General features: G+C 38.8%; 1 protein-coding gene across 8 annotated transcripts in view; it reads right to left on the bottom strand.

Moving 5' to 3' along the window:
- The window catches only part of LOC124154469 (sortilin-related receptor-like), an 83,440-nt gene that overhangs the window by 4,251 nt on the left and 54,060 nt on the right, over positions 1-25,129 (bottom strand). For 6 of the 8 annotated variants that reach the window (XM_046528225.1, XM_046528223.1, XM_046528218.1 and 3 more), the window contains 5 exons: positions 21,157-21,284; positions 13,576-13,710; positions 12,851-13,049; positions 8,690-8,899; positions 7,475-7,626 (listed from right to left, as the gene is read on the bottom strand). In XM_046528225.1, coding sequence (XP_046384181.1) covers positions 7,475-7,626; positions 8,690-8,899; positions 12,851-13,049; positions 13,576-13,710; positions 21,157-21,284 — 824 coding nt within the window. The other 2 variants (XM_046528224.1, XM_046528222.1) reach the window with 2 other exon arrangements.

The raw sequence follows: 25,129 nt of genomic DNA, 5'->3' as shown, positions 1-25,129 counted from the left end.
CGATGCAGGTAGCCAGCCGCATCTTTGGGTAAACGGAGTGGAAAGGGATGCTAATCCGCGAAGTCTCATCGGACACAGAACAGACTGATAATGTGGAGAAATGTCAAAACCCATGTCATAGTCAATAAAATAAAGAGAGGTGCAGAGGGTGGAAGGAGGAGGGTAGGGTTAAGGGTCCTCATCATTGCCTGGGACTACATTTGGGGGACGTGTTATTTCATGATGCGCTAAAACCACGTCACCGTAGGGAGGGGGAAAATGCTAGGCGAAGGCGTTTTAGAATTCGCAGGAAGATCAGTAAAAGGCGGTTTTTATTATAGTAATCTACCGATTAAGGTAGGTTTCCATTGAATACTAAGGAAGTGATCTCGGAGCCTCCCTTTCCTTCCAGCGCTGTCTTCTTCAATTCACTTTAAGGACTGCTCCCTTTAAATCTATCTCAAAATCCTATTATTTTCCTTCCCCTTCCTGATTTCCCCAACATTCTACCCTCAAGCAACATTTTCAACATCCCCTCCCCGTTAAGTACTCCTCCTATCCATACCTCCTGTCTCCTCTGTATCTCATCAACCCCGCCAACCATATTTCAACCAACTTCGTCGTTCCTTTTCCTCTCTGTCCATTTCACCTTCTCCATTCTTCTCCATACCGACATCTCGAATGCCTCCAATTCCTCTCGAATGCCTTCTCTCGTCTTCTTTCCTCAGTATCCACGTTTCCGCACCGTAGAGAGCTACACTCCAGATCAGCTTATTCACGAACCTTTTCCTTAAACTCTTACATGGTGGTCCTCTCAGAAGCTCCTTCCTATTAAAGAACTCCTCTTTTGCTAGTGTGATTCGCTTCCTTGTCCTTGCTACTGTGTCCGTTTTTCTCGAATGTGCTGCCCATATAGTTGAATTGCTCTACATGCTCAAATTTCTCCTCACCTACTTTTATCTTGAGTCTCACATTCCTCGCTCGCAATGCTTTACAAAACCGCATTACCTTAGTCTTATTTTGATTAATCCTACATCCCGTCGCACCGCTCGTCAAACGAATTTACTATAGCATCCTCGCTCACAGGCTAATCAGCGCCTGATCATCCGCGAACCTTACCCATTTAAACATTATTCCTCCCACTTTCACTCCAGCTTCCAACTCGCCCCACGCTTCTCTTACCATCTCCTCAGCGCATCCGTTAAAAAGTAGCGGCGATAGAGGGCAGCCCTGCCTCACACCTCGGCCAATGCTTACCCACCCAGGCTCTCCGCCCGCTATCCGCACTTGCGCAGTCTGGGCCACATACACATTACAAATTAGTCGTCCATCCCTCCAATCTACAGCTATACACATGAGGATTTCCATTAACTATACCCAGTTCACCTTATCAAACGCTTCTTCAAAATCCACGTAACAGGCATATATGTCCTGGTCATATTCAAGGTTTCGCTCCACGAGGGACAGCAATTGCATCACGAGTTGACTTCCATTTTCTAAAACCAAAAAGATCTTCGCCCAAATACTCATTTGCCCTCGCCTCCATTCGCCTACTCAATATCCGCAGTTCCACCTTCGCCGCATGCGATATTAGGGTGATAGTCTTATTATCTCCGCATTCCATAGCTTTCTTCTTTTTCGGTGGCGGAATTAAAACCGTCTTCACGAAATCCTACGGCCAGCATCCCTCCTCATAGATCCTGCGCACTAGTTCGAAAAACCTTTTCTTACCTTCCTTCCCTTGATTCTTCAGAAGCTCACACGGTATATTTTCCATGCCTATTGCTTTCCTTGCCTTCATATCACGAAGTGCTCTTTCTATTTCCGAATCTAATATTCCCGGCCCAAGATAATCCTCCTCCACTGCACTTGCCCTCTCTAAAGTCAATCTCTCCGGCCTGTTTCTTCCGTCATACAGATCCTCCACGTATTCCTTCCATCTACCCTGTATCTCTTCTCGCTTGCTTAGCATTCTCCCATCTTTAGCCTTAATTTTAGCCACGGCTTGCCATCTTTTGCCGCCCGATAGCGACTTAACTTTGGCGCACACCGCGTCTACATCTTCATCATTCTGGAACTTTTCCTTTTCCTCACACTGTTTTTTCCACCAAGCTTCCCTTGCCCTCTTAGTTTCACATCGTAATCGATTATTTAGTTCCCTATACATTCTTTTTCCTTTCTCTGAATCCATGTTCTACCACTTCCTTCTCCTATTTGTGAACTTCGGCTTCCCACTCCTCCCTTTCTTTTAGCATTGCCTCTGTAACCCAAGGCTTCTTAATTCTTCTGCTGTTAAAGTAGTCAATTGACTTCTCCACCGCATTGGTTAATCCAGATTTTATATTATCCCATTTTTCCTCAACAGTATTCGTACCTTCAATCCCCCGTATACTAATGTCCACTAGTTCCTGATATTCTCTCCTCGTACTCTCCTTCAGTGATTCTACATTCCATTTCCTCACCCTCCTGCCTTTCACGAGTCTTTTGAATCTTACGTTGCATTTCATAAGTACTAGGCTGTTGTCTGAATCCGCATTCGCTACAAGGAAGCTGCGCGAGTTTTTCACGCTATTCCTAATCCTCTGTCTAACCCAGCCCCCGGCGTCCGCGGCTCCACGTACGTTCCCTTACTGTCCGATTAGTTCCCATGCCGGCCGTCAAGCGCTAGCAGTACACTCGTCCGGTCGTTCCGGGCGTATTACATGGGTTGATATGGCTGTGAGGTAACTTGATGGACTACATTTATAAAATTTTGTAAGCCGTGCTTCGCGCATGTACTCACTCTTACGCGCTTCAGTTTTAAAGAATATAAAATAGCTTTATTCGTGAAAACTGGTGCAGTAGCTTCCGTAAACGGTCATAAAATAGCCTACGAAATCGGGTGTTTGAATGCTTAATCCCACGGGGATAAATAATATAGGTGTGTTTTTTGTAGATCCCATTTCTGCGAGCCATTTAAGACAAATAGGACGATGGTGTGAAGATAATATACCCACCTGAAAAGGACATCGGTCGAAATTACCTTGCAATGGAAGCAAAACTGCGAAGTGTTAACGGAGAATATCGGCAAGGTACTCAATAGGATGGACAGAAGTATTAGGCTGAAAACTTAGTAAATGAAGCGGCAATAAAGAAGCAATGGCAATCTCCCTTTACTATTCCTAGGTACTTGAGGAGAAACGAGTGCCGACCTAGCCAAAAAGCTTTCGCGTAACTTTGCCGCTACAGCTTTCACATTGATTATTTGTAACAAGCGTAACTGCTAAATAAGTCCTCTCAACAGTAAAACTTAAGACCGAATATTTACCTCTCGAGTTCCATAGCTCAGACCAATTAATTTTCTTTTCCAATACCCACCGAAAATCATCTTTTTTTCTACTTTTCATTAATTTTTTTCCTATCTATCTCCTCACGCCTCCCCCATTGTTTCGCCACTGCTGTATTAGCTGCTTCATTCCTTGGATAGATACCAATATGAATTCCTATAAACTGAAAATATTAATCCTTATAATAACTGTAATTGTAGATTCAGCATCTGGAAAGCAACACACGGCATACTTATACTTACAGGCACTACAAGCAAAGGAATGGTTAAACAATATAAAGGTGTGAACGATCAAAAAAGATATTTCTACAAGGCTAAAATGAATAGCATTTATTTTTTCAAAAACTTTAAGTTTCTCCTTCTGGAGGCATACTCTCGGCCAACCTCGGCATTCTCCACCCGTGCAGCTAGCCTCATCCTTAAATTCAAAAACTGGACAATGATGGCAGCAAGCATCATTTCTCGATGCTCGCTGCACGGGAAGGAAAGGTCGTTCCTTTCGAGGATATCACTAAGAATAAGTTCGCTGGCATTCCAGCATTTGCCATGTTTTTTAAATCGCACTTGAAGCGGAATTGCACTTGGTTGGACAAAATTGTTGATTTTCCTGATATTACATTTCGCAACCTTCAAAGCACCTCAGGTTTGTATTTTCCTTGTATTCTAATGGTGATATGGGGTCCCCTGGGATATTGTCCTAGTAGTCTTATTTTTTAATTGGTACCTACGAGTTTAAAAAGAGAATGGGCCTTTTAGTTGATGTGCCGAAGCCAAAATATGGTACATCCGGTGATGAAAACTCAGCTAGGGGCTTTTTCAAAAATTCCCGCCTATCGGCTGAAATTACTGGCGAGGGTCAATATTTTTTAATGCTTTCTTTTCATTGTTGCAATATAACATCTTTTTATTATTGCTTTATGCAGTATTTTTCACATGATATAACATAGTTAATTAATTTTCAGGAGTAGAAGAAGAGTTAATCTTTCACTTCTCAACAATTTTAAGGTCTTTGTCTTGCGGATTTTTGATTGATTCAGTAAAATTTAAAACGTTCTGTATGGATACAGCGGAAAATTTTGTGAGACATTATGGTTGGTTTTACATGCCACCCACTGTGCACAAAGTGGTGCAGATGACATCGAGTCGGCTCTTCTTCGTATTGGAGAACTGTCGGAGGAGGCCCAGGAATTTCGCAATAAAGACATTAGAATATATCGCGAGCATCACGCGATAAAAATATCTCGACTTCAAACTAATGAGGATATTTTCCGGAGACTGATCCTAATATCGGATCCTTTTATTAGCACATTAGGAACTGAACTAAACAAATGCCGGGGCCTTAAATATCTTCCGCAGGAGGTTCGTGATCTCTTGGTCTTGCAAGAGTCAAAATTTTTCGAGTGAATGAGAAGAGGAGGATGGGTGGGATTCCGAAGAATCTGATGCTGAACAATTATAATACATAATTGTAAATTTATGAGGAATTAACCATGCTTTTATGAGAATAAAAGAGTCACTTAAATACTATTTTGACACTAATTTAGTAATTACTTTTTAGTCCATACAGAAGAATCTCTCGAAATCTGGAAATCGTACCTCTTTAACGTAAGTCAATGCACCCAAAAACCCTACTTTTAGCCGTTTTTTATTGACTAATTTGAAAGAATATTAACTCATTCTATACAACTAATTATCATTTATTTTCATATTTTATCATGATTACCGTTTATCTATGCAGTCAGCGTTACAATTAGCGAATTAATAGGTAAAAGTTCCACGATATCGCATGAAATAATAGTTTTTTCGTAAAAATAACTGCAGAAATGAAAATAGCTCGCCAAATAACATGTAGGGAGCAATTTTTCAAGACATCCAACGAAAATCTGATTTTTGTCTGACTTTCTCGCGATCCGGACCACTGTGCGACGTTTCCCTCGTTGTCCGTGATAATCTTCTCACGAAGAATATTGGATTCAATAAAGTGTTTTTCACAAACAACTTGCGGATACTTGACGATAAAATTATCACGAGGAATGCACCTCTGCCACTCAGCTCGTAGTCTTTCTTCCCTTGGCACCAAAAAGATATGCACCTTTTCTAAGTTAGAGTCATACCCAGAGGTACAACCTGGCACGATACATCTTTTGCCCACCATTTTCCTTTTAAACCGAAATAGAGAGTTTTTCAAACTCCTAAACACTCGATCAACGATATGCCATAAGTAAAACTGGCCTCCGTTGCAGGAAAAGACTGTAAAAAACGTGGTTTATCGCAATGAATCACCAAGACGAATTACTTCCCATGCAATCGCAAGGCTGACGTCGGACGAGTGCACAAGTAGCGCCAGCGGCGAAAATGACGAACTAATCGGACAGTAAGGGTCGCATGAGCCTGCAGGGGAGAGGTAGGGAGAAGCCGGGGGCTGGTCTAACCTTAATGTAGTCTATTTGATATCTCCCCACATTCCCTGGACTTTTCCATATGTACTTTCGTTCTTTATTGCGATTGAACCACGTATTTGTGATGAATAATTTGTTCCTCCTGCAAAATTCTGTAGCTTTCTTTCCCCTGTCGTTCCGTATTCCTAGTCCAAAATCTCTTATTTCCGTATCCATCCCTCCCTCTCTCGACTAAGGCGTTCCAGCCCCCCATCACTACCAGATTTTTTTTACCCGGGATGTCTCTAATTACTTTTTTCGAGCTGTTCATACACCTCATCTACTTTTTCCTACCTATGATTGCTAGTGGGCATGTAGACTTGAACCACCACAAGGTTGGTGGGCCGCGCCTCAATTTATACCACCAGAATCCTATTGCTTACCTGGACTATACCTACCCTTCCCCCATCTTACCGTTTAATACTAAAGCTACCCATTGCAGGATTTCCTCCCCAACACTATATATAACCCTAAAACCATCACTCTAATAGTCCTCCATCCCTCCACCTCACCTCGCACAATCCTAAGATATCTATCCTCCCTTTTTCCATTTCCCTTTTTATATTTCTAACTTCCACGCACTAATCATTGTCCTCACATTCCACGTCCCTAGATTTAGTGCCGACTTCTTCTTCTCCATCTTATTGGTCTAATTTTCTTCTCTCTTCATTGCTGATGCTGCTGGTGATGATGACGGTGGTAGGAGAGAGTAAGCACATGTTTTGTAAAGTAAGATCTCTCGGAATGGGGGAACGGGGAGTAGAGCTTGAAGAAAGTTCATGGTTAGAGTTGCATCTTCATTACGAGTAGCCTCAAAAATATTTTGGTGGTAAATAGAGACCAATATTTAAGATAACTTATTTATTTTGGAAAACTACGATATACATGAAAATATATTATCAAAAAATATCTGTGATCTCCTTTGCTCTCCATCGCCACTTCCAGAATTGCATCAAACTTGCAAAAATAAGAACAAAATTGGGAGTCCACATGAAATCTTCTTCATGATTGGAGGGCTGCGTAAACTTCATTTTTATGTTGAAAAATTTGTCGCCGTTCTTACAATTAGTATGAATGAATTCTACTTGCCCCTGGGGACCGAGCCAGATGTTCGTAATTTCATAACATTTCGTATTTTAAAATAGCGCCATGTATTTCCCATAGACTTTCCGTGGGGGCCACACATTATTTACGTAATTTCGAAAATTTTGTAATATCCTGCTTCATTTGATGGAGAGTTTACTGCATATATAACTCAGAAAATTCTATTTATCATCATGAATAGTTTTACTTTCTGCGTGAAAGTAAATGTTTGTATGATAAACGTCAAAGCGTGTATGGAAGTAAATAAATGTATGAAACACTTCAAAGCTTTTAACACATAGATTGAACTTATGACTTCCTCTAGGGTTTCTTAGACCATGAGGTCCACTTTGTTGCTTCATATTAACTTCTTTTACCGGCATTTATCCCAGCACTCATCCCACCCTCAGTAAACATCTCCATTTACAACCAAGGGTGGGTAAAACATTCACCCTTATGATAGTGAAAATAATATGATAGAATATTCCAAACAGGAATGAAACAGGCATAAGATTATGTATAAAATGAGGTTTTTAATATGTAGTGATCCAACCCAAGTTCCAAAAATATAATGAGTCCCAACTGGAAACTGACAATTCTACCCAACCACTTCCATTTCACACTGGTTAAGAGGAAGGCACATGCATACCTGGTTGACAACAGGAGACTTGCTGCAATCCACCTCATCTGAGCCATCAACACAGTCTTGTGTCCCATCACAGGATTTGTCCAAAGGAATGCAGCGGCTACCAAAATCACACCGGAAGAATCCCCGCGGACAAGAAGAGGGGGATGATGTGGCTGTGGATTGAAGTCAGAAGCAGATTGAGTCTCCATTTTTCCCTCTTCTCTCATTTCATTTACATTAATTTGTGAGAATCACTTAATAAAAGACTTACATGTTATCAAAGTGTACTTCGCTACTCACCACCATGATGCTAACAAAGATAATGCCAAAAATTAATGATGAAGGGTGTACAGGCCGATCAAAGCAGAAAAATTTCCCGCTCCCTGGGAGCGCCTTGGAGAAATGCCGAACAAAGAGATGCGAGAGAGAAGAGTGACGCGCTCCGCACACACCGAGCGACCAAGGGGTGCCTACAAAGCCGCGGCCGAGTTACCAGAGAGAAGAGTAATGAGAAGATATCTTCGAAGGGGGGAATCTTTCCGAACTTTCGCATTCGCGGTGATGGTTTCTCAAAAGAGAACACTTGTTGAAAAGAGAAAATTTAGAAGCATTTGGATAACTTGCTGAGAGACGACTCGAAATTCTTTCAGATAAAATGAGCAATTTATTCATGTAACTTAAATAAAAAAATATCCTCCGACACACATGTATTTTACACGCATGTTTTGTTTGATTGTGTATGTATACATAGTCATACAAAAATTACCCTCTTAAAAACTAATGATGGATGAATGGATTGATGAATTTTGCAACATAAATGAGTAGTCAAAGAAAACTCTTAAGGATAACCCTTCAGCAAAAAAAGAACTATTTGCTAAATTAACCCTTTATAAAAATTATTTAAAGCCACCTCACATATGAGCATATGTCTGGATGAGTAATGTTTGCTCATATGCTCACATATGAGTTCACAATGCTTAATTCACCGGTAAATAAAGTCCTAACGGAATAAACGGCATTTAGAGTAGAACGTTCTCCCATACCACATTTTTTGTGCGGAGTCTAGAGACTCCCTATTGTAAAAATAATCTCTCGTCGATTGTCCAACGACAGAAAATTACCTTTGAATTTTGTCATTTACATTTTTGACCGTTACCATTACTATGAAGAAGGCTGAGCAAACATAACTCATCCAGAAAAGGCAGAAAATTTGCTGAGGTGGTCATAACAACTCACTTTGCTTGACCTTGTCTTCACATCCAGCCTCATCGGAAAAATCGGGGCAATGACCGATGCCATCACAGACTTGAGAGATGGGCACGCATGAGCGATCCGAGCGACAAGTGAATTGACCAATCTTGCATAGCTCCTTGCAGTTATCTTCATCCTCGCCATTGTCACAATTCCTTGTATTGTCACACACCCATTCCCTCGGAATGCATTCACCTGAAATAATTTTCCACAGGGACATTAAAACCAGACACAACTTCCTCCTAATCATAACCAGAGGTACATTTCCTTATTTCATACCAAACACACATCAACAGTTCCCAGTTTCAAACAATACTCAAAGATTATTGATGAAAGCTTTTAAAATTTTTAAATCCAATAGCAGCTATAGTAATATTTTTCCTCATTACTAAATCCTTTCCACATTAAGTTCCTACTTTGCTGCTCCGACTAAATGTTTCTGAGCACACGTATGAAATTTTGATTATGACCTTTTAAATGTGCATTTCATTAAAACACATATAATACTTCATAATTTCCAAGACTACGGTGGACCTCAGACCTGCCAATATATTATGCAAATAAACAGCTGGAAGAGGGGTAACTAACATAAGTGATACACATCTTGCATGTTTAGTAGGGATGGACGACGAATCCAGGATTTTTTTTCGGATCCAGATAGGAACCTTGATTTTCGAACCGGAAATTCAGATATTTTCGGATCCTAATGCATTTTCAATTTTCTGCTATAAAATGAAGTAATTATTTAAGGATCTTCTTGATGTATGCAATCTAAGGAATGTTATTTAGATTTCATACACGTTTTAATATTTTTAATGATTAAAAATCATTTTTATAAGCTTTCTAATTTCAAAAGAGTGATAAAATCATTACACGCTCGGTATGTAAACTGTTACGTTTGCGTTTGGAAATGAAAATAGATTTCAATCTTCGAATTAATTATTGACTGAATTTTGATATTCCTCACATAAGTTTCCCCCGAATTTTGTCACTTTCTCATCGCATACTCACTTGTGTTCCACCTGCAAATGCTTCACTTGCAGTGAGATGGAATATTAACTTCCTCGCGATAGTTTCACGTCACCATGCACGCACATGGTTCTCTTTATGTCAATAAAAATGTTTTTACATAATGAAATACATTTTTATCGGTATATCTTAAATTTAATTTCAACTGCGCAAAACTGCAAGACAATTGACAATGCTTAGAACAACATTAGCGACACGTGCAACAAATTGCGGTAACAGAACGAGATGACCGCTCAGCGAGAGGAAGGGATGGGTAGCAGAATCGCGTGAAGGAGAGGTGGAGGGGAAGGAGCGCGCTCCCTCTGTCTTTCAAGCGACGACAGTACGAATGAGGGAGTCAAGGACGAACATAATAGATATTGCTATTTTGTGACGTCGCGTCGTTGCCTTGAAAGCGAGGCTGGGCACATGTGTGATAAATACAGCTGGCGCTACCGGGCCTTATCTTCTTGTTTGACGGAACTGATACCACGCCTGTTTTTTTTTACATTTTGCTGCTTGGACAATATTGAAAATTTGTATTGTCTTGTTGTAGCTGAAAGGACTTTCTTTCAACTGATTTGAGCATAAAAACTAAATATGCTAGAAATTCGACGCGTTTGGTCCCATTCTTTGTTGAATTTCGGGAACATCATCCAATTGCCGAAAACTATCGATACATCTTCGGTTCCAGTAAGTCACTCACCTAGCATTTACTCTCCAGAAACGAATAATTGAAGCAAGTAAGATGAAAAAGGTAAATTGGTGACATGGGGTACGGGCGAAACACCCCTCCATTGTTCTCTTGTAACTTGATATTTTCCTTCAAAAATAATGATTTATCAAATGCGTGGTATCGGAAAGGAAAATCTTAGAGGCATGGGGTGATGGAGGGCCAAGAGTGTTTTTATTTAATCTGTGACGTAGTCACTTTTGACGTGGTTATTACCCTATTGCGTTGAGATTCTCCAGATGGTTGTTCAATCTCTCGGGAAGAGTCACATAATTTGTCTGGAATACATTGGAACTCTATCCACTCCCTCGTCCTGTATTCACTGAAGCATAATTTTAAAATTTCGGATCCAGATCCAATGCTTTTCTGGCGGCCGGACCTCTGCCTCGCCTACACACCGATCGCCCGGAGGCAACATAAACCGCGCTGTTTCATCGCTTACCTTCAACAGGCCGGCTAGCCCAGCGGTAGCGCGGTCGCCTCCTAAGCGGGCGGCCCGTGTCGGAGAGTGAAATTATTTATTGATTTTTCTTGCCATCTAGAATTCTTTTCTTCAACAGAATAAATACTGCGGCCTTTCGGTTGTTGTCTTGTATTCGGAACGGATCAATAAATATCGTCCCAAACTACTACATTGACTTCTCATTCCTAGCAGACTACCGCGACGCCTGCTACACCTTCAGCGAATTTGGATACGAAGTATCCGATGAAGGGCAATATCCGCGGATAATTGGTTCCAAAGAATCAAATCCTACAATTCCCTAATGTTTAGTTAACGGGATGAATTAAGCCATTACCATAAAAAAAGCAAATGTATGTAGCCCACCTGATTACTAAATGTATGTTAACCACATCAAAGGTGCTCCTTCTTACATCTGACTAAATACCGCCAATCATAACAATAATACCAATCAATTGGTCCTATCGGAAAAAATCTGCCAAATCAATTGAAATTTTCTATTGTTTATGGCATTTTTAAATTGTATTTCTCATATTCATTTGGATTTCCAAAAATACAATTAAATTTCCAAATATTAAATTGAAAATACGAATATTTTAATGAATATTAGGAAATCCAATTGAATTCGAAGAAAAGATTCCATTGAATTCTCAAGTATTCAATTGAATTCTCAAATATTATCTCAATTATTCTCAAATATTCAATTGAATTCACCAACAATTTATCCGCTGGAATTCATTATCACGATTATCACAAACCACCAATGACGGCTAATTAAGATTTCACGTAAATTAAAACTACTATCAACATTTTTATGTAAGTTAAATCCTTACTTCTCCTGTACAAAGATAGTGAGCATAGTGTCGGACACTGACGAGGGAAGATAGCTAACCACAACAACGCCGATATCATTATCGCGTTATTCATGTTTACGAGTATGTGGTTGACGGAATTGTGGTTAAGTTTTCGCTGTTGGAGAAAAAAATTATTGATATATTATAACCTGTGCTAAATTCCGTAAGCGCTGAGTTAAGCCATTCGTGTGTCACTTAAGTGATATATTGAAAGCCTTCATGTGATTGTTGTGTTTTAGTGTGATCATTTATTAATTTATCGCTAGTTTTCAGTTTTTTTATCGATATGTAATATTTGTATTTACATATAAGAATTTTTATTGTACATAATTATACTTACGTGCGTAACGTCGCCGACGAGAAACTGCAAGCATTGTCGGAGTAGTGCGTATCATGCATGTTTGTTTGTGAAAAGTGAAATCTCCGTATTCTGGTATAAACATGAGTGACATGTATCTGTTGTGAAACAAACGTTTTATGTTGGCTTTATGCGCTACCAGAATTACATTCATTAGTACTTTAAAGAAGTCTTTCTTAGATAAAGACGTGTGAGGAATTATTGGAGTAGTTTTTGTCGCTACAATCACTGCTGAACTTACTATTCAACATTGTTGGAACTGGTAAAACTTGTGGTTCTAGAGTTGTTTTTCTGTTAAAATGGATAATATTTTGCTTTAAGATGACTACTCAAGTTATTAGAAGTGATAAAAGATGGTATATTTATTGTTATAATCATGGCAAAACTGTATAGCTTTTCGATAACAATGCAAGATTGTTAGAGGTGATGGAGAATGTGGAAGTGAAATTAAAGTTTTTACGACACTGCTTCCAAAAATATTTCAACTGTCATTCTTTTTACATATTTTATTTATTTAGAATTCGGGATCGTGACATTTAGATTTTAAGCATATCTTACCTTATTATTTTACCATAATGGATGAATTTGTAAATTTGAAAATTTTTCAATTGCATTAAATTGTTCCGTTAAATTGAAAAGTGACAAATTTCAATTCAATTTTTTTTTTCAAATGAATTTTGCAGTAGGGCGCTGGCCCTCTTTTAATTGTAGGAACCAGAAGCTGGAGTCTCACCTGAAAAGCAACGGAACTGGTCCTTGTGGCACTCCGCCTGAGGGATGCTCGACACCGTGGTTGATGTTGTGCTCTCCTGCTCATGGCCGCAGCCAATCTCATCGCTGTTGTCCCCACAGTCGTCATCCTCGTCACACTTCCACGGGAGTGGGATGCAATTGTGATTACTGCATCGAAACATCGATCCTGAGCACGTGCCCTGCAGCAGAAAATGAGTGCTTAGAGTACAAAAAATTTAGGGAAACCATAACGGAATTTTTTCTCGCTGTATGCACATGAAGCTCATACATGCACACAGAATATGGCGATTGATAGGAGTGACAGTTAAAGACAGTGCTAAAACTTATGCACTCCCTTTTTTCATCCTTACCATGCCGAGCCTCTGACATCGAGGTTTAATTTTTTCCATACCATGATGTAAGGCTCTGGCCATGGAATTTAAAGACTGCAGACCCTAAATGTAGAATTCAATCCATCTTAGCTTTAAATTATCATCATCTGGCATGTTCATAGAAAAAACAAAAGAAACTACATACTATAACTTAATGAAATTTTCTATCATAGCCTTAAACAGGCCAAGCAATTCGCTCCAAAACAAAGCAAATCTTTTCACTTACAATTTAATTTTTACTCAAATAGACATAATTAGAAAGCCTTATGACAGCCAAAAATCTCAGGATAGTCTTAGAAATTGGAAATGCGAAATTATGCAGATTTGGACATACTGAAGAAAGAGAGGGAATAGTGGTTGTGGTCGTCATCTTCGTTGTGGATGTACAGTTGACTTCATCAGAGTTATCTTGACAATCATCTTCACCATCACACTGCCAACTTTGGGATATGCATTTCTTATTTTGGCACTGAAAGAAAAAAAGGCATGCAGATGTGATAACCTCTATTTTATGTAATTTAGGAATTGCTTACTCATTATAGACAAAGATTTGGCAATGGACATTGCAGTTGCTGATCTGAGACAAAGGAATTAAAACATCAATAGTTTAATGAGTGTAATTCATATAAATTTAGCTATTAGTTTAAATTGTCTATCAGTCATGGATACTACACGGCACATTTTGTCCGAACAAAACATTTAAAGCCTTCATTATGAGGTATCACGCAGCTATGTTTAAACATCCACAGGGTTTTTGTCTGCCTTGCCCTTTACATACGTAAGCATACAATCCTGAAGATCGGCCTGCGATCTATGAGCACAAGTGTAGCCTGGCATATGTCTCACCAATTATTTGAAACATACATCTCGCCGTGAGATTAGTTCCACACTTCAAATGAAGGAAAATTAGCTAGCAGCTGCATTGTACTCGTGAAAAAGCCATCCACATTGGTATAATTTTTGGTCTTCTATCATGGCAAAACTGGATAGCTTTTCGATAACTGTTCAAGATTTTTAGGAGAAATGGAATATGTGGTAAAGCCCAATCGAGTTTTTATGGCAATGCTTCAACAAATATTTCATCTTAAATTTCTTTTTGGTTCAAGTGTATGTTATATATTTTACACATCATATGTATATTATTTATTTATAGAAATCAGGATTCGTGAAATTTAAATTTTAAGTATATCCTATCTTACAAATTTACCATGCTGGATGAATTTGTATAATTGTAAAATTTTTCAACTGCGGTCAGTTGAAAATAATTCAATTTAACCGTTCAATTGAAATTTGTCACTTTTCATTTGAACGGTTCGATTGAATATTTTTCAATTGATTATTTCCAATATGGTGTGAGCATTTCTTATAAGAATATTCTTTTAAGAGAATTTTTATATGAAGCATAAAATTCACCTGAAAATAAATTCTGCGTAATGCACTTGAATATGCCATAATGATAATTAAATTTGTAGTGCAAAAGTCTATTCAGTGTGTCATATCGCAAAGGTTGGCATTGCTTGTTTTCTGTTTGTTGATTTTTCTTTTGTTTTCTCTCGCTCCCGGAGATGGAGTAATGGAAGTAACATGTGCATTAGGGCGGATCGGAAAAATCTTTCATCACTAAATATTTCATCACTTCTCCAAAAGTTGGTGGCATCGATTTATTTAACGCCGACGAGGCGCCTAAAAAGGGACAAGTCGTCTCAATACGCTTCCTTTATTGCCATCTACCATCTTCCGATTCAATATTATCAAAGATATACGTCCTCCTAGCAGCATGCGCGGGATGAATTTTGGTGTATTGGAGGCGTGGGAGGGGGAGAAGCGAGCGGGGAGGGGAAGGGATCGGCCTGTGGCTCTAGTATCCGCGACGCTGCGTGGGCGTTGGAATATTTTCTTCGCAGACGCGGACTCAAATTAGGCATTTTGTGGCTAAACGGTGGCAGATACGTCAAAATGCACGCAGGCAGTAACACGGAAAAATCTATAGGGAATAACCATAAAATACTATATTTTTCGAATTTAAACCCTCCCCCCCTAAAATGCATTTGAGCGAGGGTCAGGGGTTCACCTAGAGGTCTCAAATTTTTCAGGCCTTATTTTTGATCGGTTCCACAACTTTTTTTCATTGGTCCAGTTGGATTTGAAAAAAATCGATTTTTCCGATCCGCCCTAATGTGCATTGTATCGTGTTTGAAATAAATGTGGCTGTAAACATAAAGATATAACAATGTCGACGAGTATTTTGACGAACTTACGTGTAAGTGGGTGAGAACGTTTTTATTCCAAGAGGGACTGTGTGCAACAATTTTCTTCGATATTTGCAGTAATTTTTCTTCCAAGAGGGTCTGTTTTCAGTTATTTCTTGCCACCAAGATGGATCGTATACTATTAATTTTTCTTTCGAGAGGTGCTCCAAAGTGATAATGTCTGGGGATGAAGGAAGTCGTGGAGGTGGTTCTGCCACTGGAGGAGATGGTCCACCTCTAATCAGTATCAGCACGCCAACTTCAATCATCATGCCCGATTTTACCCAGCAAGTGAAGTGGGAAATCTCTATCTTGAAAAATGAATATAGAGCGATGGACGTTCCAAATGATAAACAAGTTCCCCACTTGTTGAGTGTGGTTGGCTTTCAATATGCGGCCTTAATCACGAATTTAGCATACCCTACTAAACCAGAGGAAATGTCTTTAGATGATATTGTGAAACTTGTGAAATATGCAATTGAATCTAAGCCCTCAGTAATTGCTGAACGTTTTAGATTTTATGAGACGGAACAAGGTCCATCAGATACAATATCACAATTTGTGTCTAACTTAAAATCTAAGGCCCAATCATGTCAATTTGGACCTGGCCAGGGTGATTCATGGACGGATAGATTCGTCTGTGGATTGAAGGCTGAGAGTATTCGCAAGAGACTTTTTGGTGAGGACAATCCATCATTTACGAGGTGTTTAGAGATTGCCCAGAGTATGGAAACTGCAGCTGAAGAGGCAGCTGCTATAGGAGATTGTGTCACATCAGTTAATAAGCTTTGTCTCCGCAGATAGGAAGTGCTATTGTTGTGGTAGATATGATTATTTTAAATCAGATTGTCCCATGAAAAATGCAGTGTGTGTTATGTGTAATCGCCAAGGGCACATGCCAGCTATTTGCCTTAGCAAGAAATCTAAAATTTCCGACCCACCAAGCAAGCAACGTGGGAAGAAAAGAGAGAGGAAGGAGGAGAAAGCACCTAAGCAGTTCTCAAAGAAGACAAAGAAGAGAATGTACAGGTTATTCGTATAAGATTCAGAAGATGGGAGTGAGAGTGAAGAAAATAGTGAGACTGATGAAAGCGTAATGGTGAAAAATGTCGACGTCATTATGGAAAACGATATAGGAAAAGTTTTCATTCACAGTCTAAATTGTAAAAAGGATGGTGCCATTGTTGATAATGGGAACACCTTCATTGCTAAATTAATGGTAAATAGCAGAGTTATGACATTTGAGTTGGATACGGGAGCTCATAGCACATGTATATCGACATCTAAGTGGGTAAAGTATTTTTCCAGAAGTGAATTATGCAAAAGTAGAGCTACTTTAATACAGTATGATAACAAGAAACTTGATACGCAGATATATTCCGTTCAAGTAAATGTTGAGTTAAATGGTAAATTGTATGAATTACCACTGTATGTATTTGATACTAAATGTTCTAATGTTCCTGGTAGAAATTGGATGAGACAGTTGCCGCTTGATTGGGAAGCAGTTGCTAGTGATTGCAAAATGCACAAGATTGCTATGCTTGAACCAGATATAGATTCTATTGATAAGCTAAAAATAAGTTATCCAGAGATATTTAGACATAATGTTGGTCTTTTAAACGGCACTAAGGGTAGGCTTACTCTTAAGGAAGATGCTGTACCTGTTTCTTTGAGAGCAAGGCCGATACCCCTAGCTTACCAACCCCTTGTTGAAAACAAGATATTGGAGATGGTCCGTGATGGTCACCTAATTAAGATAAGTGATCAAGGATTTAGTCAACTGATAAAAAGATTAAGGTACGAATTTGTGGGGATTTTAAAGTAACTCTTACCCAAAGATTAGTTGTTCCACAGTATCCAAATATACAGTATGTAGTATACACAGTTGCCAAAAATAGATGAATATTGGCTAAACGTTATCGTTCTTGTTGAAAGGTATAAAGCTGCCGGACTTACTATTACCTTAACAAAGAGCCGATTTTTTCAGAATTAAGTCGAGTACTGTGGTCACATAATAGACAAGTATGGATTGCGAACTACACCCCAAAAAGTAAATGCAATTTTGAACGCCCCGGAGCCCAAGGACGAAAAACAAGTAATATCTTTTTGTGGCATGGTTAATTATAATTAAAATTATTTGCCATATATATCGACAGTAATGAGCCCTCTCTGTAGTTGTTTAAACAAGTCCAAATTTGAATGGAGTGCAAAGATTAGTTAAGCATTTAAGAGGACTAAAAAATTACTTGCTTCATCTAAGCTTCTAAATCAATATGACCCAAATTTACCTATAACTTTAGCTTGTGATGCGTCAGAATAAGGAATCGGAGCCTGTTTATCCCATATTTATCCAAACAATGAAGAAAGACCTTCGGCTTTTGCAAGCTCAACATGTGCTAAACCAGAAAGGAACTACTGTGTCCTTGATAAAGAAGCTAGAGCATTGTATGGGCTACAAAGAAATTCGATTTATTTCTAAGAGGTCGTTTCCTTGTTTTATCACAGATCATAAACCATTAATCCATAATTTTAGCCCCCATTCCTCATTGTCAACCTTAAGTGACAAAAGGCGCCAAAGGTGGGCCGAATTTTTGAGTGGCTATAACTATGATATTCGGCATATGAAATCGGAGGAGAACGCAAATGCTGATGCATTATCTAGATTACCTATTTCTGGAGGCAAGGAGGAGGAGGTGATATTGAATGTAAATTTTTTACTGCTTGATAGTGTCCCCGTGACAGCCACTGAAGTAACTATTTAAAGAGACCCAGAAAGACAAGGAACTTGCTCTAGTATATGAAAACGTGAAATATAATGAGTGTCCCATTAATAATAATAATAAACATTTGAATAAACTCACAAAGCACAAGTCAAAGTTCTCTTTTGCAAACAATTGCGTAATCTTATATGGAAAAGTCGTGATCCCAAGGTCATTAAGACCCCAGTTACTTAAAGAATTGCATTCTGGTCACTTGGGAATCACAAAAATGAAATCCCTAGCTAGGAGTTTTATTTGATGGCCAGGGTTAGACAAGGAAGTAGAGTCTTTAACGTCTTCATGTGAAGGATGTTCTCTAATTAGAAAAGAACCTTTCAAAGCCCCATATCATCCGTGAGAATGGCTAACAGAGCCTTGGGTACGTATTCACCTTGATTTTGCTGGTCCATTTTTAGACTCAATGTTACTGATCATTGTAGACTCACTTTAAAAAATGCCAGAGTTAATCAAAATTTCCTCAACCACCCGTAGTGCCTTCATTGAGGCCCTGATACCAATTTTTGCACAGTTTGGTCAACCAAAGGTTATTGTGAGTGATGATGGTCCTCAATTTGTGAGTGGTGAATTTAAACTGTTCTGTAAAAATAATGTTATATTATATTTAACTATTGCACCATACCACCCTAATGCAAATGTATTAGCAGAGAGAGATGTTCAAACATTTAAAGCTGCAATGTTGTCAAGCAAATTTTACTCATCCAGTGACCTTGACAAGTTGTACTCCATGGTATTGTCATACAGAAATGCTGAACACTATTTTACAAGACAGAGTCCTGCTATGCTAATGTTTGGAAGGTCACTCAGAACAAGACTAAGTTTAGTTAAATCTAACAATGTGTGTCCTAGAGATGTTACACCTAAGTATGATAAAGCTAGATCGTTTCAAGTTGGTGATCAGGTAGTGATAAGAATTTCCACAGATAAGAGGAAGTGAAAAAAGGGTGTGATAATTAAACCACTGGGGAATGTCATGTATTTTGTAAGGGATGAATTTGATGTTGTCAGTAAAAAAACATATTGAGCAGTTGATGCCAAATTTAGTTTCCCCTGTCATCTTAAAACCCTATTGTGAGCCAAATAGAATGGTAGAAATGGCAGCCCACTACTTTGAATACAAAACCACTACTAAATACCAAACACTGGTCCTATATATTTCTTATTTTACTTTAGGGTTGAAAATCCTGCACATGTCGTTTTGGGGCAATTCCGTACACATTGCATGGGGCAATACCGTGCAAGGCGTAAGGTGTACGGTTTAAGTTTATAATTTCATAACATCGAAAATTCGTAAATAGTTTTTGTTACACATGTTAAATATCCCTTATACACGGACCGTGACTTTCATTCGTTACAATGAATACTTCATAATAACACATTGTTCATATTTTGTGTGTGTCTACTGTATATAAATTGATAGGATACTTATATTTATATATCCTCTTTTGGGAAACATCAATTGTTTAAAGAGTCATATCATTATTGCCTTCGGATTATTATTCTAAATTTTGTGTACACAGGATAAAATAGTAAAAAAAACTACAAACCACATAATAAGGAGCTGGCTAAATGAGAGTTAACTGAATCAATACTATTTATTACTATTCCCAAAAGTTAAAGAAAATCAAATATTTGTAATTTCTAAAGAACATAGGTACCTACTTGTCTTGACTTGGTAACCCAGCCAGCACATTATAAGTCATTGATATAAGGTGAATGGAAGAGATAAGGATGGCGCTTATATGTAACCTTGTAGACCTTTTCTTATGGGTTCCTTAAGGCCAGGCCGACAAACATCCTGAGAAATGGCAAAATGGAGGACAAAATTTCAGCACTTCCGCAGATGTTGTTATTATTGCATCGTTTTTGAGTATTAACTAAGGCATTTATATATATAAGATTTATGTTTTATTCTTTACTCTATATTACGAGGAGACATAACATCATACAGCAATAATTTTAAAATTATTCACATTACGAATTGATGGCGAAACCGCGGTCGAAAAAAAAAACACAAAATTTCACACGAATAGCGACGTAGAATGTAAAATGAAAGGAATGTCTAATATGCATATTTTATTCATCGGCTTATCAAACAATACATTAAAATTCATGAATTTTAGATTGTGTGGACCTTGAATTATTTCATTTTATTTCATGCAAGCAGCAGCGAAGGTTTTCTCTATATGTAATTGGTGCAAAGTGGTAACTACACCTCATCTTCTTAACAGATGCCGCGGTGTAATGATTAGCATACAATAACGTTGATCTAGGGATCACACGTTCGATTATCCGGGATTTATTTTTTTCCTTCCGCTACTAAGAAAAATTAATTGAATGTATGTTTTTCATCTTCACCAGCCAGTCACTGGTGGTTGTAAATTTTTTTTCTATTTACGGGAAAATCTGTCATCAGTTGTTCAGCTGTTAAAAGACTCATTGTCAGTGAATTTCACCTGAAGGCTTTAAATTCATGTCCGCCGAGCAGCGAAGAATGTTTAGTTAGCTGTTCTGCCGTCTTTTGCGCTCCAACAGAAGCGACTTATGTTAATCTGAGGATATTTGACGGCATTCCTAACCAATTATTTCCTAAAATCTTAACCTTCCCTCATTTAAGTCCCTTGTCTTACGATAAGCTGCTTATCAATTTTTTCCGTAAGAAAACCATAAGAAACAGAAAACTCTCTTATTTTGTGCTATCTGGGAAATTGATTTTTGAACATATTCTACAATTTATATTACACTCAATGGTAATAATTACTCCTCTGGGAACAAGCAATACACTCCTGCGAATATTTTGGCATTGCATTCAGCCTTCTGAAACAAATGAGCATGCAACACTCAAGCTCACAACAAAAGACAATCAACTCCATCTGTATTCTGTCTCACCATGAACTGCCCTGATTGGCAGGTGTAGTTCTCGCAGTCTGATTCATCGGAGCCATTAGCGCAGTCTGGATCGCCATCACAGCGCCACTTCATCGGTATGCAGCGTTTACCACAGCTGAACTCACCAGCTGCAAGACGGTGGGGGGGGATTATCACACAGAGACATAGACAATTACACCATACTTGCAAGAGGGCAAAATCCACGTTGCCTTTTCGTCGAATATTTAAAAAATACTATTTTTTAGGCAGATGATACCACAATTATTCAACCATTAAAGGTACGTTTTCATGAATGCGTCTGGAGGGCATTCCCGCACTATTCTTCGCGAAAACTGTTCTAATGAAATCGAACCTATATGCGTAGGCGAACCTATAGGTTCCTATATAGCCTCCTAAGCGTAAAGGCTTAGGAGGCTTCCGCCCGTTATCCGCAGCAGAGAACGACAATAAAACAATTGCAACGTGACGACCGTGAATGCTTCCACAGTAGCGGTGTTGGAATGATATTTGTGGATCACCTTACCCAAATAAGTGTAATTCTCTGGGAGTCCATTCCTCTCATCCACACGTCAATTTTCTGAATGTACAAGGTTTCATATTTTTTACGTAGGGACTTCCATTCGGCCGACACATCTTTCGCTGCGAAACAAAATGATGTTACCACTTCAACATTCGCAATATTTGAGAATCATAGGAAATTAAAGTTCCCCTTGTCTTCCATTCCAACGGATACTTACATCTCCCTCTAGGCTTTATATTTCCGTGTCTGTAGTCTCTAAAAATAGTATACATAAGGTTATTTCTCCCTCATTTCGGATGCAATTAATTCATCAACAGAGACAAAGCTCACGCAAGCAACCATATTGGCGAGTTTCATACGTATTGCGCGTCGAAAGTTGAGAAGATTTCAACGTCGGATGACGCCTCACGTGCAAATTCCATCTAAGGATTCCTGACTTCCGATTGGCTGAAGTTTTCCTCCCGTTTTCACGTCTCTTCGCGTGAAACGCTTCCATGAAAACGTGCCTTCATACTTGCATGTACCTGAAGTAAAATTGATGATGAAATTTTCTGTGTATAATTGTTCATGTGATTTTCTTAAATCTTTACTTCCTGGAGCACTGGCGCAAGTCATGAAACTCCTTTCCAGGCAACATTAACTATCACAAGAAAAGTAGCTAATATCATTAATTCCTACGTGACATATCTAACCATTGAATAATTATATTCCTGCGGCATGAATAATTAGTTTGGCTAGGCATGAATTTGTGCATTGTTGCAATGAGAATATTAAACCAATGCTGAGTACACCCATGCCTTGCTTAGAGCAAGGGATGCTTTCCCCAGGGTCTTTGTGCCAATCTAATTTGCGTTATTGGAGACCATGTTAACATTTGGAAGATATGGATGCGTTTCCAGTACCATAGGTTTTGGGAATCGAATTCCCTATAAACCACATACTATATTCCTGTTAATAGCCATGGAAAACCTTATTTATATAAACTACTTTTATAGTTAAAAATATCCTCAAAGACAGTAGGCACTTCATTCAAACAGGTTTTTTCTCCTGATAACAAAATTGTACGTGATTTTGAATTCCCATCCCTACGTGCGGGTGGGCTAACGTCTAGGAAAATAATGAATATTAGCTCAGGGATTTTTAATTAATTGCCGGAAGTGGACGAATTTTCAAACTGGTCTACAAACAATTCTTGCGTCATCCAGGCCTTTTTATTTCTGATCCAATGCAGTAGAAGCCCGGTTTAATGAGTGCTCATAATCCTTCGGAAATTACTTGCTTAACTGAGCGCTTGCTGTGACCGAAGGTGTTGAATAAACCCACCGAAGTCTCTTAATCCTTCGTATTTACAGTTTTTCTTTTATTTCCGTGGTATTCAACGAAGTTAATCAGGTAAAGATTCATTATCAGGCGCAATCTAGTTGAGTATCAACATATTTAAATGGAGAAACAGGGTATTTTTGTTTTATAAATAATTAATTTTCCCAGTTTTAGTAATTTTATTCCCGTTCTTATATTTTTTTGATCCCCTAAGAAAGCTTTAAAAACAGAATAACTAGTCGGAATGAATATCTTTGGTATGCGACGGAAGAGTTTTTGGATTATTTTGTGAATATACCATGCCGACCAATGGCGTACCCACGATTAAAACTAGGGGGGCAAGCAGTGGTTGTTCAAATTTTAGGTAAGATTTAAGTATGTAAGAGGTGAATGAAATAAACATTTTATGGAAAATGTACACCTCTTTATTAGTTTTTAAAATTATTTACTTGAAAAAATATTATTTTCGCTATAGACAATTGCGATTCTTGCTTCTCAGGGGGCAACTGCCCCCTCCTGCCCCTCACTGGGTACGCCCATGATGCCGGCAATATAAGTTTTGTCGAATTTTCGAATGTTTAACCAGTGTGTCAGTCAGTTGGGAAAATTGGCCAAAAGGTTCACTGATATACGGCATAATTCGGTAGTGGAAGATATTACTCCCCATTGGCAATGTAGTCGGCTTTTATCTTTAGCATCGAACGGTTTTTGGGCAGTCCTGTAGACCTTTGTTGATAAAACCACTTGAATGGTACAGATTCCATTTGCGGTCCCGTTACGGCAGGGTCATTGGGGTAGGTTCAGCCGCTGCAGAACGAATTTTACCTTTTTTTCTCATATATAGTGAATTACTTATGTGACGATCGTACCAAAACTCGTGATATTCGAGATACCAAACCATTTCCCAATATCAGTCTTTGAAGTCCTGCTACATTCGCACTCGTCTGTAATTTTAATTTTATCTTTAAGGTCCAAAGATTTAAGTTTCTGACTGAGTAAACTCCGCCCCTTCATGCAACTAAACTCCTCCCCTTACCCACACCCTCACCCTCCGTTGCTGTATGATTGATCGCATCCATAGAGATCCCTTTAACTCGGATCGTGGCCAAAGGTTCGGTTGAATTGTTTTCACCCCTCCCTAGTCTGAAGGCCGTTATTACACGGGGCACAAAATTGCGCAGGTTAGGACTGCATTAATGGCGTGGAATTGCGCGATTGCGTGAACGAAATTAGAGCAGGGGCTATTTTGCCGTCTCGCATCCACGTATTCTCGCATGTGTTCTAGCAATTCACCTCTTCACACGATACAATTTTGACTGCACCTTCGTATACACGTTAGATTCTGCTAGTACGTGCCCCGTGTAAAACGGCCGTGAGAGAGTTTGTGGAGAGTGATTGCGACGATATAAAAATACATTTACTTGATGCTTGTACACATTTTTTTACAGTTGTTTATTCGACGGTGCTGAGTAATCGCTCGCTTACCTAAGTTTGATTGTTATTTTATACATTGCCGGATAGCATATAGCAACAGGTCTAGCTTTCCATTAGTCTAAAGTCAAATTTAGGGCGCCGACACAACTACTACATGGCTGCACTTTCCACTTTCAGAGCCAACACAGGAAAAGATGGAGGAGGATCTACTATAATATAAGTTCCCATATATAAGGCGTAGCCTATTAGCGACGAATCCATCGATAGAGGACGGTGGGAACTACTTCTCTCTCCCAGTGTCATCTTCCTTCCATTCCTCTTCCACTAGGCCTCAAGATGAACGTATAATGGGATTGCGCAGAGAGTACTCAAGGCCATTAATCACGTTTTTCCAGGACATAACTGCCGTTAGGTGTTGCAGATACGACAAATATTTTATTTTTCGTTTAATAAACAGATCATATAAAACATAATAGTTAATGCTTCCTCAGAGATGCATCACCCTCGAGAAATATCTGTCGTGATACCGAGCGTACTATGTGGAAGGTACTTTTTGATATTGCTATATCTGATTTGTATTACATGACGAACCTAGACCGTTTGGCAGTACAAAGAGTATCACTCGCTAAAATGCAATTCTTGTAAAATTCCCCTTTAATAGCTCGCGGAGTTTGAATAAATGATGAATCACAAGTGGCT

This window comes from Ischnura elegans, chromosome 2 (assembly GCF_921293095.1).
Source record: "Ischnura elegans chromosome 2, ioIscEleg1.1, whole genome shotgun sequence".
NCBI classification, from domain to species: Eukaryota; Metazoa; Arthropoda; class Insecta; order Odonata; family Coenagrionidae; genus Ischnura; species Ischnura elegans.
Note: the sequence above shows the minus strand (reverse complement) of the source record. Positions and strands in the feature narration are given on the sequence as shown.